General features: G+C 48.6%; 3 protein-coding genes across 5 annotated transcripts in view; 1 reads left to right on the plus strand and 2 right to left on the minus strand.

Moving 5' to 3' along the window:
- Nucleotides 1-4,064: 4,064 nt before the first annotated feature.
- S100B (S100 calcium binding protein B) lies at nucleotides 4,065-7,008 on the plus strand. 2 transcript variants are annotated; one of them, XM_062002767.1, is made up of 4 exons: nucleotides 4,065-4,166; nucleotides 4,410-4,530; nucleotides 5,411-5,563; nucleotides 6,059-7,008. In XM_062002767.1, the coding sequence occupies exons 3-4, from the start codon at nucleotides 5,426-5,428 to the stop codon at nucleotides 6,197-6,199; spliced, it is 279 nt and encodes a 92-aa protein (XP_061858751.1). In that variant the 5' UTR covers nucleotides 4,065-4,166; nucleotides 4,410-4,530; nucleotides 5,411-5,425; the 3' UTR covers nucleotides 6,200-7,008. The 2 variants fall into 2 exon arrangements, with proteins under 2 accessions (XP_061858751.1, XP_061858750.1); XM_062002766.1 differs by lacking the exon at nucleotides 4,410-4,530.
- A 5,279-nt stretch (nucleotides 7,009-12,287) lies between these two features.
- Nucleotides 12,288-13,079, minus strand: LOC133626009 (zinc finger protein 239-like). Its single transcript, XM_062001944.1, has one exon. The coding sequence runs from the start codon at nucleotides 13,077-13,079 to the stop codon at nucleotides 12,288-12,290; it is 792 nt and encodes a 263-aa protein (XP_061857928.1).
- A 983-nt stretch (nucleotides 13,080-14,062) lies between these two features.
- Nucleotides 14,063-17,058, minus strand: part of DIP2A (disco interacting protein 2 homolog A) — a 133,587-nt gene continuing 130,591 nt past the window's right edge. For both annotated transcript variants that reach the window (XM_062002257.1, XM_062002256.1), the window contains 2 exons: nucleotides 16,916-17,039; nucleotides 14,063-16,070 (listed from right to left, as the gene is read on the minus strand). In XM_062002257.1, coding sequence (XP_061858241.1) covers nucleotides 15,818-16,070; nucleotides 16,916-17,039 — 377 coding nt within the window. In that variant the 3' untranslated portion in view covers nucleotides 14,063-15,817. The remainder of the gene's footprint in view (nucleotides 16,071-16,915; nucleotides 17,040-17,058) is intronic.

Genomic DNA, 17,058 nt, shown 5'->3' on the forward strand with positions numbered 1-17,058 from the left:
TCTGTGGGCACTCTGCTTCCTGGAGACACTGTTATTCTGAGATGCCATCAGCTCATAAAAGCAAATGCCACAACTTCCTCCCTTTTCACAGAATCCCAGAACGGTTGAGTGTTGGAAGGGACCTTGTAGCAATGTACCTGGAGGAAAATGGATGTGGGCCACCCAGACTTTCGTTATATGAGACCATAAGCTGCATTAGGCTCAGACACAGGCCTCGGACTTTAGCTATATCAGACAGTGAACAATGGGCCTAAAAAATAGTCAAGGACGAGTTGCTTATTAGAATGTAGATATGAAGGCAGCTGTGTGTGGGAAAGAAACTGGGCAAGCTTAGAATAGAAATTAGATAGAGAAGGAATTAGGTAAAGGAATGTAGAAATTGCTACTACCAAGATATGGTCATAGTTAAGCTTAACAAATCACGTTTTGCTATTCTTTCAGCAGAAATATTTTAAGCAGAAACTGTTTTAGAAGCATCCAAAAACCCACCATGTTTTCCTCTGTCCCTGGCAAGATGCCCTGGCTCCATCAGCAAAGGCCACGAGCCTTCAACACCCTGCTCCACCAGCAAGCCTGCTGGCTGTACCAGGGGCTGGAGACACTCTGGGTGAATGCTGTAATGCTTCCTCTCAGCAAGGGTTTGATGGAGAACAAATCCCTATATCTTTTAAATGAACTTAAGAGTAATCTCTTGTGTCATCTGAATTTAGTCGGGAACTGACCTAAGCTCAAGGCAGCCTTTCAGACAAGATAAGAACATTCCAGTGTAACCAGCTCCAGAGAATTGGTTGCAGTGGCAGCAGCACTATCTGGTGTTCTGAGGTCACAAAAACTGCCAAGATGACAGCAGTTGATGGGCCAGCAGCAAAGTCCAGAGCAGCTCCTCTGCAACTCCAGTGCACGGTTGTGGTGGGAGGCCAATGGGGGACCAAAGGCACTGGGAGAAATGGCAGTTAGCCAGAGATCGGGATCTGTGAGATGAAGGTGGATGTAAAGCTACCTCTGCCAGTGGTTCCCAAGAGGGAGGCACCATCTTAACCTTGCAAGTTTGTTCTGTCCCCCAGGCCCTCCATCATCTCCCTCCAACAACTGCAACAGGCACCAATCCAGTTCCCAGATGTGTCCTGGTGTTTCTGCTTCTAGGCATCATTTGAAGCATCCCAGGAGGGCACTAGCTTATCTCTGGCTGCTGTGTGTGAGGTTTCAGAAACAAACATGGTGACCATGGCACAAAGATAGGGAACTTCCTCTCTGCAAATCTGCTCTGTGTGCTGGGACTGTGGGTGCAGCTCAGTGGAGGCAGAAGCAGCTTCTCGCCCCACCCACCTAAATTCCCCTGCTTTCATTACTTTTTTTTCTCCCAGTTCAATGACTGCTGGTCTTTGTCTCGTGGTCTGGCAGAGCCTGGTGCCACACACACCAGAAATACAAAGAAATACACTGGCTTTTCTCTCCGAGCCTGCTATGAAGAGTCCACATTGTATTTTACTGGGGAGAGGGACCCAGGCAGAGAGCTTGAAGTGTTTTGCTCAGCCCTGGGCTCTGTAAGACCTTCTGTTTCTTTAAATGCATCAGCCCAAAGCTCTGATAATGAAATGGTGACCCTGAGGAAAGGAGCCCCAAGGTGACACTCAAATTCAAAGATCAGGACCATGAATTTTAAAACAATGAAAGCAGCTCTTTGGGCAGCACTAGAAGCACAGACAGCTGTCAGCCCCACACCCACACCCAAGTCTCCCGGACTTTAACAGGGATGACTCCATCCAGAAGAACAATGTTTGCTATGATATGGGCCTGGTCAAGGATCAGGAAAGCTGCCTGGAGCTGCTCAATAACAGGGGCAGGAAAGGGACAAAGTTTCTGGTGTTCACACCTGATCCTGTTGCTCTTTCCCACCCTACCAGCCAGTGCTGCAGATTGTTCCTGATCAATCTCCATGAAATATAGAATAACTTGGAGTGAAACAGATAGCAAAAAATAAGCAGGAAAAAGACTGTTCAGGTTTTGACCTGCTAAACGCTGATTTTTCTAATCCATTTTAAGAAAACGTCAGTTTCAAGAATGTCATCAGAAAATGGTTTAATAAGGCCCAAGCTAAGACCTTGACTATGACTAGAAATGCAGTGCTTTAAAGCATTTCTTGGCTGATGACTGAGCCAAGAGAGTTACCATATCAAATTGTTGTTGATGGAGAAAAACATTGTTTCTTTTCCACTTACAGAGAGCCCTATTTACATACAGCTCTTCAGTGAATACAAATATCCTTGGGAAAAAAAAATCAGATATTGCAAGGTTGTTGACAATCTTCACACCAGAAGCACCAGTGTGTCAGAGTGTGCCTCCTACCCCTGCCAGTCCAATGAGGGCACAGACAACTGCTGCAGTTTGTGATGCCATGAATGCAAGAACTTCAGTGGTCAACTCTGCGCTTAGAGACAACGTACTCAAGTGTAACTCTGAGGAAATTAATTTCTCCCAAACCTATATTTGAAGCTGTTACAAAAGCTTTCAAGAGCTGGTGTAAAGGAAATGATCAATGTGGACAGGTTTCTCACACTGGTAGGTGGAAAACTGTTAAATAACATGGCAGGTATTGTCCCAGTGATTGTGTCCATGGGAGCTTTGGGGAACACGGGAACCGCCAGAGACTGTGCTTGCCCAGCAACCCAGTCTTACCTCCTCAAAGGGACATTCTTGAAGAGGTCCAGACCTTCATCCTGCCCCACAAGCATACATGTAGGGCTCCCCACATTGCCCCACAGGAGTTCACTGTGGTAATAAATTACACCTCTGGGCTCTCTCTCCATCATGAGTATTGCTAACCTGTCTTCTTCCTAACAGTAGTGACCTGTTCTGAGTCACACTGAGTCTGAAACTCGGCAAAGGCCTAAGACATAAAGCAATTATTGATCCTGTGCTGCAGTGAAAAAGGCATAAGCGGAAACACATTGCATCAGTAACAGCAGACAGCTTCAACTTTGGTTCATCCCATCTCATTCTTGGCAAACAGCATGGCTAGGCAATGAAACACCGAGAAAACCTGCTTTCTTCAGCATGTTCTCTGTGTTTACCAACCACCCGCTTGTACTGTGCCACCAGGAGCAGGCTGGGCAAAAGCTGCAGCTTGCTGCTCTTGCTACTTGTCACTTGCTGCCCTCAGATCCCTCTTCCCCACCACACTGCCTGCCAGACCCCACAAAGCATCATCTCTCTCCAGTCTGTGCACCAGCCCATGGGGAGTCTCTGCGGCAAAGGGAAACGTGGAGCTCTTGGGTTACAACCGAAGTGCATTCACAGGCCATGCGGCTGCTGGGGCTGGCAGAGGGCTTCTGGGCGACAGCGCCCCTACAGCTCTTGGCCACCAGAGCTGGCTTCCTGGGAGGGTTTGGTCAGGCACACCCCAGAACCAGGTGCTGCCCCCTAGCACACATTGGGGAGGAGCTGCTGCCAGCTCTGTCCTTCAACCACTTGCAGCCCAATACAATCACAATTCCCTTGCAAAAGGTCCCACTATCCCCCAGGCTGATGGGGTGGCAAGGAATACGCAGACAGACCTGTCTTACAGATGCACAATGAAGGTGCAGGGCTGCAAGCACGAGCTGCTGTGAGCGATACTCCCGTCCTACGCAAAGATTAACCTGTGCCCCAGAGGAGCTGCAGTCCTGGGACAGGGCCCACGGGGAGAGAGGCGTCCATGGTTCCCACACACGGGTCTGCAGGGTGCCTTGGGGCAGGCGTTGGGGCGCCCAGCCCAGCTCTGGCCGCGCCTGCCCAGCCGTGGCTCACGGTTCACTGTGAACGAGAGCGGTAGCACAGGCGACGCCGCCAGGCCGCCTCTCCCGCTGACTGCCCAGCTCTTCTCACAAGGGCGGCGCCCTCCCGCGCGGCTCCGCGGCCGTGGGCGGCTCAATGCGTCCCTGTGTGCCGCGGGGCCCAGCGCCCGCCTCGGACGCCGCCGCCCCCCGCTGCCATTGGCGCCGCGGACGCCTCTGCAGCGCCCGGGCTCCCCGCCCCGGGCATAAGAAGCCTCCCGTTCTCCGCGGCTCCCCGCCCCGGCCATAAGAAGCCGATTCCCCGCAGCTCCCCGGTCTGACCGTAAGAAGCCGGTCCCGCGCGGCTCCCGGCCGCGTTGCGTCGCTGTGCCGCAGCCCCGCGCCCGCAGGGAGGTGAGGGGCCGGGGGACGCGGGGCGGGCGCCTGGCTGGCGCGGTGGGAGGGTGGCGCGGGGACACCGTGGCAGCTCCGAGCGCTGCCCCCGCAGAGCACGCCGAGCTTTGCGGACAGTGCCGCTGGCAGCGAGCTCAGCTTGACACAGCAAGGCACAGCGCGCAAGGGGCTGTGAGGATGCGCGCATTAAGCGCCTGAGGGATGCTGCCTGTCCGGCTGCAAGGAGTCCTGTCTTTTGGACAGCTGCTGCTGCACAGGGCAGGACGTCGGCTTGAGAGTGGGTTGGGAGTCTGCGCCTGCAGCGTCGAGCCTTGTGGTGGTGGAACGGGAGCCAGGCTGCAAGGCAGGGGACATTTATCGTGGGGTATGAATTAACCAAGTGCCAGACAATAAGTTTTTTGTGGTTTTTTTTCTCAGCATCAGGGCACATGACAGCTTTTGGGAAGGTGGTTTTGCATCTCTCCCTCAGTCTTTTGTTTGGCTGTTTGGGTAACCTGCAGGAAATGCTGCAATTCCAATTATTAACATTCCCAAGAGGGTCTCCAGATCAAGTGGGGGAGAAGGGAGGTTAAAGATGTACTTATTCTTTTCTGCTGGCACTCACCAGATCTGCTTCCTGGCTGGGTTCCTGAGACTGCTCAGTTGGAGACAGGCTTGCAGGCAAAAAAAAAGGCAGAGGCAAGAAAGCCTGTGACAAAGAAGACCGCAAAACCTTTTTGAAGCTTCATGTGCAGAAATGAAACCTCTGCCTAACCCTCCTCCAAGCAAGAATAAAGCAATGAGTTAAACAGTGTGAGCCAAAGAAGAGGTCAAGTGACAACATGCCTCCTGCTAGCCAGTTCCATTCATAATACAGAAAATGCAGGAGGAGCACCTTGCTGAAGCCCACAGGGCTTTGCAGCTACTCCCCCTATGCTCTGACCACACAGAGATTGAAGGTGCCAAAGCTGCATCAGTCCCAGGAGATGCATCAGCTCCTGGCACACAGCAGTTCTGTTCTGGGCACTCCCCATGTTGTTACTCTCCTCTCCTTGAGAGCTGCTGGAGGCACAGCCAAGGTCTTTCAGGATCTTACTCTCCGAAGTGAGAGCTGCTAGTGGTGCTTTTCAGCAGCACGTTTTGAGTGTGGGGTCTGGCATTGCTGATGTTGTAGGGGGGAGCCCCAGGGTAGCTCTGCTTGCAAAGCAAAAGGCTTTGCTGGAGCTTGCCCAGGCTAATGCATCCATTGCTCCCTCTGACCTCAGGGCCACACTGTGACCATGTCTGAGCTAGAGAAGGCCATGATCACCATCATTGATGCCTTCCATCAGTACTCAGGGAAGGAGGGAGACAAGCACAAGCTGAAGAAATCTGAACTGAAGGAGCTCATTAACAATGAGTTGACCCATTTCCTTGGTGTAAGTATTCCCCTTCATGTGACACACTTGGCTGGGCTCAGGGAGCTGTGTCCAGCTGCTTCCAGGCTCTGCTGTCTCCCAGGGAAAGCAAGTGCAGGGGAAGGGGGTTATTCACTCAACAGTGCATTAAACACTTTGCTTAGCAGCAGGTAGCAGGACAAGGCCACCAGCCTGCACTGGGGACTGGGCTTTGGGTTGGATACTGGGGAAACTTCCTTCCCTGGGAAGGGGGACAGCCTTGCCTCAAGGGGCTCAAGACATCGCTTCCTGGTGGCCCAGCACTGTGATTCCTGCTTCAGGAGGGCTGCTGCAGTGCAGATGCTGCTGCAGGCACAGGGTGCTGTCCCAACACAGGCAGGAAGTGGCCACCAACTATGGGGGATGTGTCTGACCAGAGATTCAGTCATGAGAGCACCTGAGATTTTGGGGACACATCACTGTCTGTGCCTTGCTCTGATCCTCCCCAGCTTTGTCTGCCTGCTTCTCTTCCTCTAGGAGATCAAAGACCAGGAGACTGTGGACAAAGTCATGGAGGCGCTGGACAGCGATGGGGATGCAGAGTGCGACTTTCAGGAGTTTGTGGCCTTCATCGCGATGGTCACTGCTGCTTGCCATGAGTTCTTTGAGCATGAGTGAGATGGTGGGATGCAGGCGAGCACCTTCTGCTCGTGCTGGAGAGATGTAGAGCAGCATCACTCCTCCGGGCAAAAGACTGAGTGTGATTTAGGGGCTCCTTGGAGTTAAGCTTGTGCTAGGCTAAAGCAGCTTATTAAGTTCTGCAGCTTTGAGAACAAGACACTCGCACGGCTCAAGAAAGGCAAACGGCCAGTGCCCACCTGGCTGGGTGTGGTGTGTGAAGGCCTCGTCTCAAGCTCCTTCCCTGCTGCAAGGGATGCACGGGGGGCTTGGGGCAGGCGGACACTGTGGTCTAAACTAGTTTCAAAGGAAAAAGGGAAATTCAAAGGCTGAAGTAGGAGGTGATGCAGAGGGGCTGGTTATGGAAGCCTGGTTCTAAGCTCTGCTGGCCTGAAAAAAAAGGTTTGTGTTGATTCCCGTGGGTTCTGACTGCCCTGTGCATGGTACTAACCCAGGCAGCAGCACAGCCCCTGTCCTGTCACAGGGGCTCAGCAGAGCCCATGCATTTCTTGGCAAACTGAGACACCCTTGGCTTGAAAGGCAAAACATAACCATCTAATAGCCTAGGCTTTTCTTTCGTCAATGATTCCTCCTGCTCTTAGCAGCCTGCAGAAGTGGAAGCAAAAGCTTCCAGGCTCCTGGGCTGGGGACAGCTTCTGGCTGTGCTATGGCAAGGTCTCCAGGCTCAGTCTGAAGGGAAGGGGGGATCTACCCACTGTGACCACTGTGCTTTCATGTAGACCTGGCACAGCCTCCAGAGTGTGCAGTAATGGTGAAAATAAAATGTTGTTTCGGTCTCGGGGCCACAATTCGTCTCTTGTGAAAGATGTGTCCTCTTGTCCTAGGCTGCATGCATGGAGGATGCAGCCTGAAGCACTGCCACAGCTCAGTAGCCTTGGGTTTCTTGTTGGGTATCAAACCTTCATCCCCTTCCTGCCATCACTGTGGCTGGCCACACAGCTAAAGGCTGTTGGCACCAGCATGCTTTGCCCGGCTGTGCACACTGGCAGGTGTACCTGGCAGGCCAGAGGGGCACAATGCACCTCTGTGGGACTGCTGCTCTTCACCATGTGTCCGTGGCTGCCAGGGCCACCCAGGGACTTGGATTAGTGAGCCTTTACAAAGCCAAACCTAGGCCTAGGGCAATCTGCCCAAAGGCTATGCTCCTGCCTCTTTTGGCCAGCCCTTGCTGACCATCTCAGCTGTGCCAGTGAGCCTGGCACTCATGGCTAGCAACACCTGTGGTGACAAATTCACCACGTAAATGGCCGCAGATACTGCTGTCCTTTTTACCTCATTCTGCATTTCATAATGATTTCATGTGCAAAATGACAGGTCTTCAGACAGGGACCATCTTGCTGTTCTCCTCTGTCTCCTCTGAGTTGTGAGAGGGGACACTCAGGCAGAGACAAACATACAAGAAAGACAAAATCTTCTACTTCATCCAGAAATAAAAAAGCAGTTTTACTATCCCAGGGTAGTATTTATTTGTTGAGAACTTTTTTAGCATCCAAGTTACTTTCACCACATTTTTAACATCCTCATCAGTTCTTGGTTCAACTATTTCCAACACTTGAACGGATCTGAGGCAGCATATGAGGACAAGGAATGGGGACACCGTCTGTGCCAGGGTCCCTGAGGTGAGGCAGGATAGCCCAGACTCTCCTGACCCTCTCTCAAGCCTTCAACCTGAGTTCAACAGAGGGGTCTGATGCTTCAGCACAAGGGTCTGACAGTGAGGCTGTCTGGCAGGTCTCCCAAGTCTCACCTGCCTTCAGCCTCACTGCACCGGCAGCGCTCACAGACAAGCGATCCTTCCCCAAGACCAAGCCTGTTCAGCAGCCCTGCTCAGCATGGCAGCCACTCAGTGCTGTAGGTGGAACTGCAGCCTGAGTGCTGGCAGAGCTGCTGACACACACAGTGGGCTGTCCTGTCCCTCAGTGAGCAATGTGGTACGACTGCACACACGTTTCTGGCAGTAGGGCTGATCCTGACTTAGCATGCCACTGATGGGAATTCACAGAGGCTTCACCTGGCACAGGAGAAGGAGCAGTACAGCTGGTGCCTCTTGTCAGGGAGGAAGAGAGCGTTGTCTTCCTCTGAGGCAAGCACCCTGACTGCTGGAAAATTGCTCAAGCCTTGGGGCTGACCAAGGATCAGGTGTCAGCTTTTCAAGGCAGACATCACAGCTGGCTCTGAAGGAGGCTCAAAAGGCAACCTGCTAACCTCCCACCGACGACAGGCTGTACACTTAACAGTACCAGTCTTGACACCACTGGTTTACAGGCTCTGGCAGGGATAATTCACTCTTCAGGAAGGGAAGCTGATAGGCTAATGACATTAGTAAATAATTTTTAGTTATGCTGTCATCCCAGATAACAGAATCAGCCTGCTAGACACCTGAGCTGCGTGTGCTCTTAAAATACCTCACTGACACTGGTTAGATTCATCTGACATTACATCAATCCCAGGAGAGCTCAGAAAACTCACATTTTTGTCATTGGTGCAGACTGGTATGTGACAATCTGTAGAAAGGCTGTTCGGGTAACATGGAGCTCTGGGGTCTGCACGAGTGGACACTCAGGGCCCTGGGAGGCTCCCAAGGATGAAACAGCAGCAGCATTTCACTAGCAGTGCATACCTGATGTTTGGACACATTTGTCAGTTGTGCTTTTGGCTCCCTGTAGGAGAAGATCCAAGTGAATTTCTCACCAGGAAGGGTGGGTTTCTTATATTAGATGCCCTGTCAAGACAAGAACTACTTATCAAACAGTACTAAAAGTGAAATGAGAAGAAAGCACACCAACAAGAGAAGCCTGAGACGTTCAACAGACTCACATTAACTTTGCAAACTAGCAAAGGGACAGATGGGGCAGTTTTAGCACATATGTGCTGGACTGAACCTCTGCTGAATCACATCTCCGTAATTTAAAATGCTGCCATTACTTCTTGCTTTGGCTGCCCTTTGACTCTCTCCCCAGATGATTTTAGGCAAAGTGCATTGGTGAAGAAGAGCCAGCCCTCTCTCTCATCAGACACAAAATTACCAGCACTGGAAGAGCACTTATAGACCCCTACAAAAATGGTCTTCCACATAGGACCTTACTGGGAGGGCTGATGATTGCCATTAGCACATCCCTTCATCTTGTTAACTGTGCATTTGGGATGAATCACTTGATAGCAGAGTTCACATACTGACAAGAAAAAAGACTTCATCTTAAAGAGCAAAACAAAATATGTTTTGTCCACAAATCAAATGTGGAATTTTACAGATGCCAGACATTGTTGGATGGAGGAAAGCAACCATGTAAACACATCACAGTGGGGCCGCATCTCCTGGGCACTCAGAACTCTGCAATTGAAGCTGGGATGGCACCAGGTGCTCCTCCATCCTGGCAGTCCAGTGACACAGATGCATATCCCCACTCCTTCTGTATGTTAAGCTGAAAAATATGTTTCAAAAGAAAGCATCGGGATTTCCCTGAGAGCTCCACCACTGAATTTGCTCCCCCCACCAGATATTTTATCTGCAGGATTTGCATGGGCCTTACTGTCCTGAAACAGTCAGAGCAATAGAGTATGTTTTCAGGTTTCCCACTCTGATACACTCTTGATGCTGGATTTTACTGTACAAAGCCTGGGTTCATCCTGCATGCTGAACAGTGTGGACTTCCCACTGCAAGGGGAAGACAGGCAGCAGAGCAGGAAACTAGAACAGCAAAATGGGAAGCTTTTTAAATACCTCCAAAGCTACTAAGGAGCAACACAAACTTGATCTTTAAAAGGCTGCTTTCATATTTTGTTGCCACTGAAAGCTGGATTCTGCACATAGGCACACCACAAGTACAGAAACCACCAGTATGGCACTGAAGTCTGGCAGGGGAAAATGCCCAAAACAAAGACAAGTCATTACTTTGCAGTTACCTTTGACAGCTGTTTTAAGGAATGCTAGAAAATTAGCAAATGTTTTTGACTTCCATAAGCAAACTTTTATGTTAAGGTGAGAACAGAATTAAAACTAAAAATCAAAAAAGTGACTGGAAGAAAAGACAGTGGGGTTTATTATCTAATAACACATATCAAAAGAGAAAAAAGGGACAGAACTCTGCTTAGGTGGCACTGGCATAACCGAACTGGAAACAAAACCCAGTATGTCTAGTTCCTCCTAAACAACGTAGCTGGTCACAAAACAAAATCTGAAGACTGGAGCAAACATGTACATTACAATTTGCCATGACAACAAACTGTGGTTAGAAACATCTCATTTGAAATGTATTACAACCTAAATATTTAAAGTGTATTAATCAGCTGAATATAAACATCAGTTCAACAAAAAGAGTTTTATCTTGGTATACTCAGCATCAAGTAAATCCTGAAGTGTAAAAAGAGCATTATTAAACATAGTTTTGTTAGCTGTAAATTAGTCATTAGACATAATCCCGCTCTATCATCTACTAACATGATCTCTGGCCTGATGCACAGAAATATTTTAAATGTGCAAGCTTTCAGAAAGTTCCTTTTTCGTCCTTACAACAGAGTTGTGAATATGCTACATACACCAAAACCAGAAGTCTATCCAAAAAGATCTTTAAAGTGCATAATACCTGTTTTCACCCAATAGCAGGGAAACAGTGTTCAAAAAGAAAAATCAGGGACTTGGTAAAGCAAATTAGGAATGTGCACCTAAAATGAACTCACTGCTTCCTTGTTTCTTCTGCTATACTAAGTTCCTGGGTAACAATAAGCAATAAATAAAGGTGTAAAGCATCTCACAGTACTGTTGCTACAATGACATGAATCTTTTAAGAAGCCAGTACAAAGTGCTGGCTCGTGAAGAGCACTGCTGCAACAAAGGCAGTTTTATTAATGTTTACAAAGTTATTTAGAATGCCCTCACACCCCAGAATCGCTGCGAAACATTCCGCTTCGACAGCAGCCCTCTCCGTGGTTCCCACCGCGTGGTGACCGGCCCACAAACCACATACAGCAACCTGTTACCTCGGAAGGAATCAGGGCTTAGGGCTCCCTTGGTACCACGTGTCATATTCCCAAAAAAGCAGGAAAAATCTTTCTTGTACCTTTACCACAAGCTGGGCTTTCAAGTGCAAAACTCATTCAGTGTAAGATGGCTGTATTACAGATTTTTGACACTCATTAGTTTTGAGAAAGATGAGTTGGGTTGCTTTGGCAATGACACCTGGCGTGCTTTAAATGTGCTTCAGATCCAGCATTATCTGGGTGCTACGTACAACGTCTGTTTGTGAATAGCAATGAGAAAACCACATAAGGCTCAAAGATGCTGTCTTCTCACACTGTATAGTGCTTTTAAAAACAAAATTGTGTTGTGCAGGATAAACTCCTGCTCGTTTCCCAAACCTGCTACTTGTACAAATCTGTTTTCTGTAGGCGGGCCACTTCTCTTGCCTCTTCAGACGAATTTTGCCTTCATTAAAGAGGCTGTAATGTAACTGATTCCTGCATACAAAGCAGTATCCCTCTTTCAAGTTGGGTAAAAGCAGGCGCTTTAGTCAGGAACCTCTGGAAGTCCATGTTAGAAAATGCTGCTATAAACCAAAACCACTTGGTCTGTGAGGGGAGTGGAATCCCCCTGTAGCCCCTTCTTCATACTGACTGCAGGAAACCTCAGCAGGCTTTTAGGGATCTGCTGTGTCCAAGAAGTATTTGTGTCAGGGAAAGAATTCTGTTTGAAAATAGGCTCTGAAGTAATGCTAGTGCAGCATTTTGTTTTCTTTCAATAAAAATTAAACCAGAGACTCTGTCGCCTATCAGCCATCTTGCAGAGGGTCGGGCACAGCTCATTTTAGTGACTTTCACAGCATTTCTGCCTGCTGCTGATGCTTTGGGTTGGACGGGTGAGGTTCCTCAAAGCCGTCATCTTGGGGCTGCCGTTTCTGCCTCTGCTTTTCAGGTAGTGCTTTTACCCTGCTGATCATTAGCCTTGGCCTAGCATCAGGAGGCCTCTCTTCGTCCTGCTGGTGTTTTTTACAATGTTTTTCAAAGGTAGAAATGCTGGCGTATGTCCAGTTGCAGACCAGACAGTGGTACGGCCGCTCCCCACTGTGCGTCCTCATGTGAAGCTGGAGGTAAGAGGACCTGGAAAGGTCCGTCTGCAGACCGAGCAGCGGTGAGGCTCACGTGCCTCATGGGCCTTCAGGTGCTGCCTGAGGGATGATGCCTGCTTGAAGGCCTTCCCGCAGGTGGGGCATCTGAAGTTCCTCTCGCCTGACTCCAGAAGCTGGTGAGACACGAGGTGGGCGGCAGAGCGCAAGCTCTTCCCGCACTTGTCGCACCCGTAGGGCCGTTCCCCAGCGTGCAGGCGGGCGTGCAGGACCAGCCCGGCCTTCTGCGTGAAGGCCGTGTTGCACTGCAGGCGCTGGAAGGGCCTCTCTCCCGTGTGCTCACGGCGGCGGCTGGTGAGGTGCGAGGCGCGCCCGAAGAGCTTGCCGCACTCCTCACACTGGAAAGGTCTCTCGCCGGTGTGGATGGCCTGGTGGCGCCCCAGGTGGGAGGACTGGAGGAAGAGCTTCCCACAGATGGGGCACCGGTACGTGCGCTCCCCCGTGTGGGAGCGGAGGTGGAGTGCGAGGTGCGACGAGGCGATGAAGGCCTTGCCGCACCGCGGGCAGCAGTGAGGCCGCTCCCCCGTGTGGGTGCGCTTGTGCAGGACGAGCCCGGAGGAGAGGGCGACGGCCTTGGCGCAGACCGGGCTGCGGTACGGCTTCTCCCGTGTGGACGCGACGGTGCTTGGCCTGGGCACCGGCCTGCGCGCAGGCCCTCCCGCACTGCTCGCACCCGTGTGGCCGCTCCGCCCCGCCGCCCGCACGGGGGCCCGGTGCGCCCAGCGTCCCGCCGGCACCATGGCGCGGCCCCGCCGCATGCGCCTGCGCGCCCGGAGCCAGGCGCCTCCCGGGGAGCGGCCCCGTGTAGCGGGGGCACAGCCGCCTCCTGGCCGCGCCGAGGGTAGCGCTTCATGTCGAGACACGGCTGTGGCTGTGTGAAAGAGCAGCGGGCCGAGGGGCGGGATGTTACGCACCCACCACCCCACTCTGCTCCTCAGCCCCAGCTTCAGCAAATGGTGGTGTGGGGCAGGTGCCTGTGAGACCAGATTCCTGTATTTCCAGGGCTTCCTGGAGAGACCCTCCTCCTGAGAAGTGGCCAAGGGAGGGAGTCTTAAGGGCTCCCTAAGGCTGCAAAACAGTTATGTTTTGGCTATAGACCATGGGACTGTGAAGAGAAATAACTTCAAAACAGTTTCAGCAAGGCCACAGTGCCCAAAATGAGGGAATTGCTTCATTAACTGTTAATATTACTGTTAACACCCCTTAATATGATAATGAGCTAAAAGGAGGGCATGCTAAACATCCATGACTATGTTCTCAACTCTCCACACAAATGACGGTGGACATCTGCTTGTACAGTGTGCGTAACGGGTAGCTCATTCTTCTGTATATAAGGTGCATTCTTTAATTTCTCAGGGTGTGTGTATTAGGAGTGATCCCCCACGCACTCAGTGTTGAATAAAGTCACACCTGCTTTCTAATACTAAATAATGGAGTGGTAGAGAGTTTCTTCTGAACTGGTTTTGGTAACACCAGTTGTCAAGAGGGCAGCCCACACCGGGAGTGGGGCACAGCAGTAAACCACACACCTGAGAGCATTTCTGTTTGGGTACTGCGGACACATGGAAGGTTGTGAGGGTGTGCAATTGCTTGAGTTGTAAAGCAATGTAAAGAAAATTTTCAGAAAAAGCCCTTCAGGCATTACACTGTCCAAAACACAGGTACTGTAGGTAAGTCAAGGTTTTGATTTAACAGCGTTAAGTTTCAACACTCAGCAAGTCGATTTTCAAGAGCTGTTTTGAAATGTTTAATGTGCTTTTTGTTTTAGATTTACTTTACAAGGCAACTTGTCTCACTGTCATCAATATCTCAATACAAAAATCTTACACTGCTTTATTTGCTATAAAACTACAACATTAAAATTGGGGTTAGGTAGCTCTTCCCTTTCGCCAGCTGTTTTGTTACGAGGGGTGTCCCACAGTCCACTGCTAGAGGCTGCTGTACTTAAACAATAAGTTACACGTAAGTTCTGTACATAATTACAGTCATAGCAGAGTATGCAGCTGTATAATACACCACAGTCAAACACTATGAGGGCAAAGAACTACTATAGATGAAAGCTTTTTGTTGACGAATTTATAGTTTATTTGACCCAGAGTCAGTTTGATAAATCAGGAGACTGACATCCATCTTCCTTAGGCACTGATCCAGGCAGAATTGCCTTGCAGAAAAACCTGGCTCTTTTGCAAACTTACACATTATTTAAAAAAACTTTATGTAGCTCAAAGTCTTTAAGAACTCTATAAAAAATAGTTATTTGCTAGTCTCGTGCTTACCTTCAAATACATGAAGTATTTGAGTAACTTCTCATTCTCTTTCTGAATTAGGTTCACTGCAGTCTTAGATCAGGCAGAAACTTCAAAACGTTAAGTAGCCAAGGGTGACTCAACCAACTGGGTGTTTCAGCTCGAACAAAGAAGTCTGTCTAAATACCGTTCTAATTAAAAACCAAAGTTTGTACCACAGCAAATCAAGCCAACTAACACTGAATATCTTTGTCCATGGTGGAAAATAAAAGAATCACTATCGTTAAGTTTTAGCACAGGATGTTCAGGGAAAACATATTGTAAGACCATGCTTTGTAAACATTTCTATGGATCATTGGAGACTACTGGCTTTGGAATGAACTTTCAAATACTTGGCATTATGCAGGGCAGTAATTAACAGCGAATGCTATGGAAACAAGCGACTTTAACATGAAGTTACAACCGCAAGAGCAGTGAAGGCTCCTGCATCAAGTAGTTAAAACTGGATATTAATTTATATTTTATTATAAAGTTTATAGCATTACAGAGTCCAGCATGGCACGATACCTTGTTACAGTTGCAGTATTTGTGTTTGCCTGGTACGAAAAAGCTGAACAGTAGCATAATTGTTGTTATATTGAATCCAGGGTTGGAATGAATTTGTTTCTTCTGAATAGGGATGAGTCAGTGATTTAAAATAAAAAGGCTGCATTTTAAAATCCCAAATATGTGCAAAATTCCTTTCAGTACAGTAGAGAATATGGTAGTGTGCAATCTTGAAAGTTACGACCCAACCCAGATACTGCCAATATATTGCAAACGGTCACCCAGGGGGTGAACTCCAAACAGTTACTCAGAACTTTCAGTATCATTTCCAAGAGTCCTCCTCACAGCTGCTGTACTCTCCCCACCCCGCTTTATGTCCTTTTACGCAGTGCATCAAGTAATGACATTCATAAGTATTGTAAAAAAAACATTGGTCCATGACAGTTCTAATAAGCTTCCTTCAGGAATTCCAGTAAACTCTCCATCCTAAGACAGCTGTTAACTGTTACCATGGGCTTATGAAAGCAAATGCAATCTGGGAGATGAAGGTCTGTGAAGACTAGTATCTCCATTGTCCTAAATTGTGCCTTCAACAGCTTTTAAAACTGGAAACAGAAAATGGATTCTGATGTTATTTGGAAAGTCCCTTGATTTTGGTGCTTTAGCCTTGATGCGATTTGCTGTTTTCACATGTTGTAGGCAACATAAATAGGATCCAACTGGTCAGCTAAAAATCCGTCTCTCAAGTGCATTCGTTGTTTCTCACCACGGGAATTGATAGGTATAACACCAGGGTCCACAATTACTACAACACCTACTATGAGGTAATGCTCCTCCAGAACCACATTTGTTACCAGCGCCACCAGGTCCAACGCCTCTTGTTCTGAGCCTTCCAACTCCACAACCACCACCAGCAAGTTGGTCCATGTAAACACAGCACTGTTGGCGTGACACAAACATTAATGGTGAGAAAAAAAACACAGCAAGTCTAAAGAGCTGCTGGTTATCTGAGAGAGACTCGCTGGAAAGATATTTTATAACGACCCAAACTATATAATAAATGAGAACAAGTGACATAATAGTAATGTGAAAATATTCATCAATCAAGAGGTGTTAAAGCTGTAACTTCTTGGGATATCCTCTGCCACTGTTTTTTTAATTGTCCATGAACAATAAGTAGGTCTTTTTCTCTTATATGTACACTTATGTATTAAAACGGGAACCATTAATATTTCATGTTCAGTGTGTGCATACGTGATATTAATATACTTGTGTAAGTCTTCAGATATTATTGAATGGAAAAGAAAACCTCTCAAAGCTTACAAGTAAACACTACTGCTTCGAGACTGAAGAGGACCTAGAGCCAAATGGCATACATCATCCACTGGGACCAAATGAGAATAATGTATGTTAGAACGTATCATTCTAGAAATCCCCAAGATGTGTTTACCAAGTCTGAACACATACATTCTGACACAGCCTGGCAGGTCAACAGCACGGCTTGCAAGTGCTCTGCTGCCCTGTTTGTGCCCTGCTCTCCCTGTCTTTCAGACTATGAAGATCAAACTCTGATAAAGCTATGAGCTTTTTTGATTGTAGTGGCAGAGGCAGGGGAAAGAAGGGCCTTCTCTTTCAGTTACTCTCACTGCAGTAGTTTCTAGGCAAAGTTTTGGTGAGTTCACTCTACACCAAGGTCTCAGTCTAGCATGCTGTTCCACAGAGCTTGATTTATGCTACTTTAGAAGAAGTAAAAGGGTATATAAAAGTAATACTGAGGCTCTTACCATTCTGCAATGCTCTTATGTGCTCTTATTACAGAGGTCTCTATATCAATGGGATGGTATCTCATTCCTCTGAGCTCCAACGTTTCATCCAAAGAGCCCACCACATACAGGGCATCGTGCCTCTCTGCAATGTAGCACAGACA

This window comes from Colius striatus, chromosome 9 (genome assembly GCF_028858725.1).
Source record: "Colius striatus isolate bColStr4 chromosome 9, bColStr4.1.hap1, whole genome shotgun sequence".
Classification (NCBI taxonomy): Eukaryota; Metazoa; Chordata; class Aves; order Coliiformes; family Coliidae; genus Colius; species Colius striatus.

Excerpts from the sequence above, each read along its gene's own strand:
- LOC133626009 (XM_062001944.1), bottom strand. The coding sequence starts at position 13,079 with ATGGTGCCGGCGGGACGCTGGGCGCACCGGGCCCCCGTGCGGGCGGCG.
- S100B (XM_062002767.1), top strand. The coding sequence starts at position 5,426 with ATGTCTGAGCTAGAGAAGGCCATGATCACCATCATTGATGCCTTCCAT. Across the intron at positions 5,564-6,058 it reads AGTTGACCCATTTCCTTGGT|GAGATCAAAGACCAGGAGAC; the intron begins GTAAGTATTCCC and ends CTCTTCCTCTAG.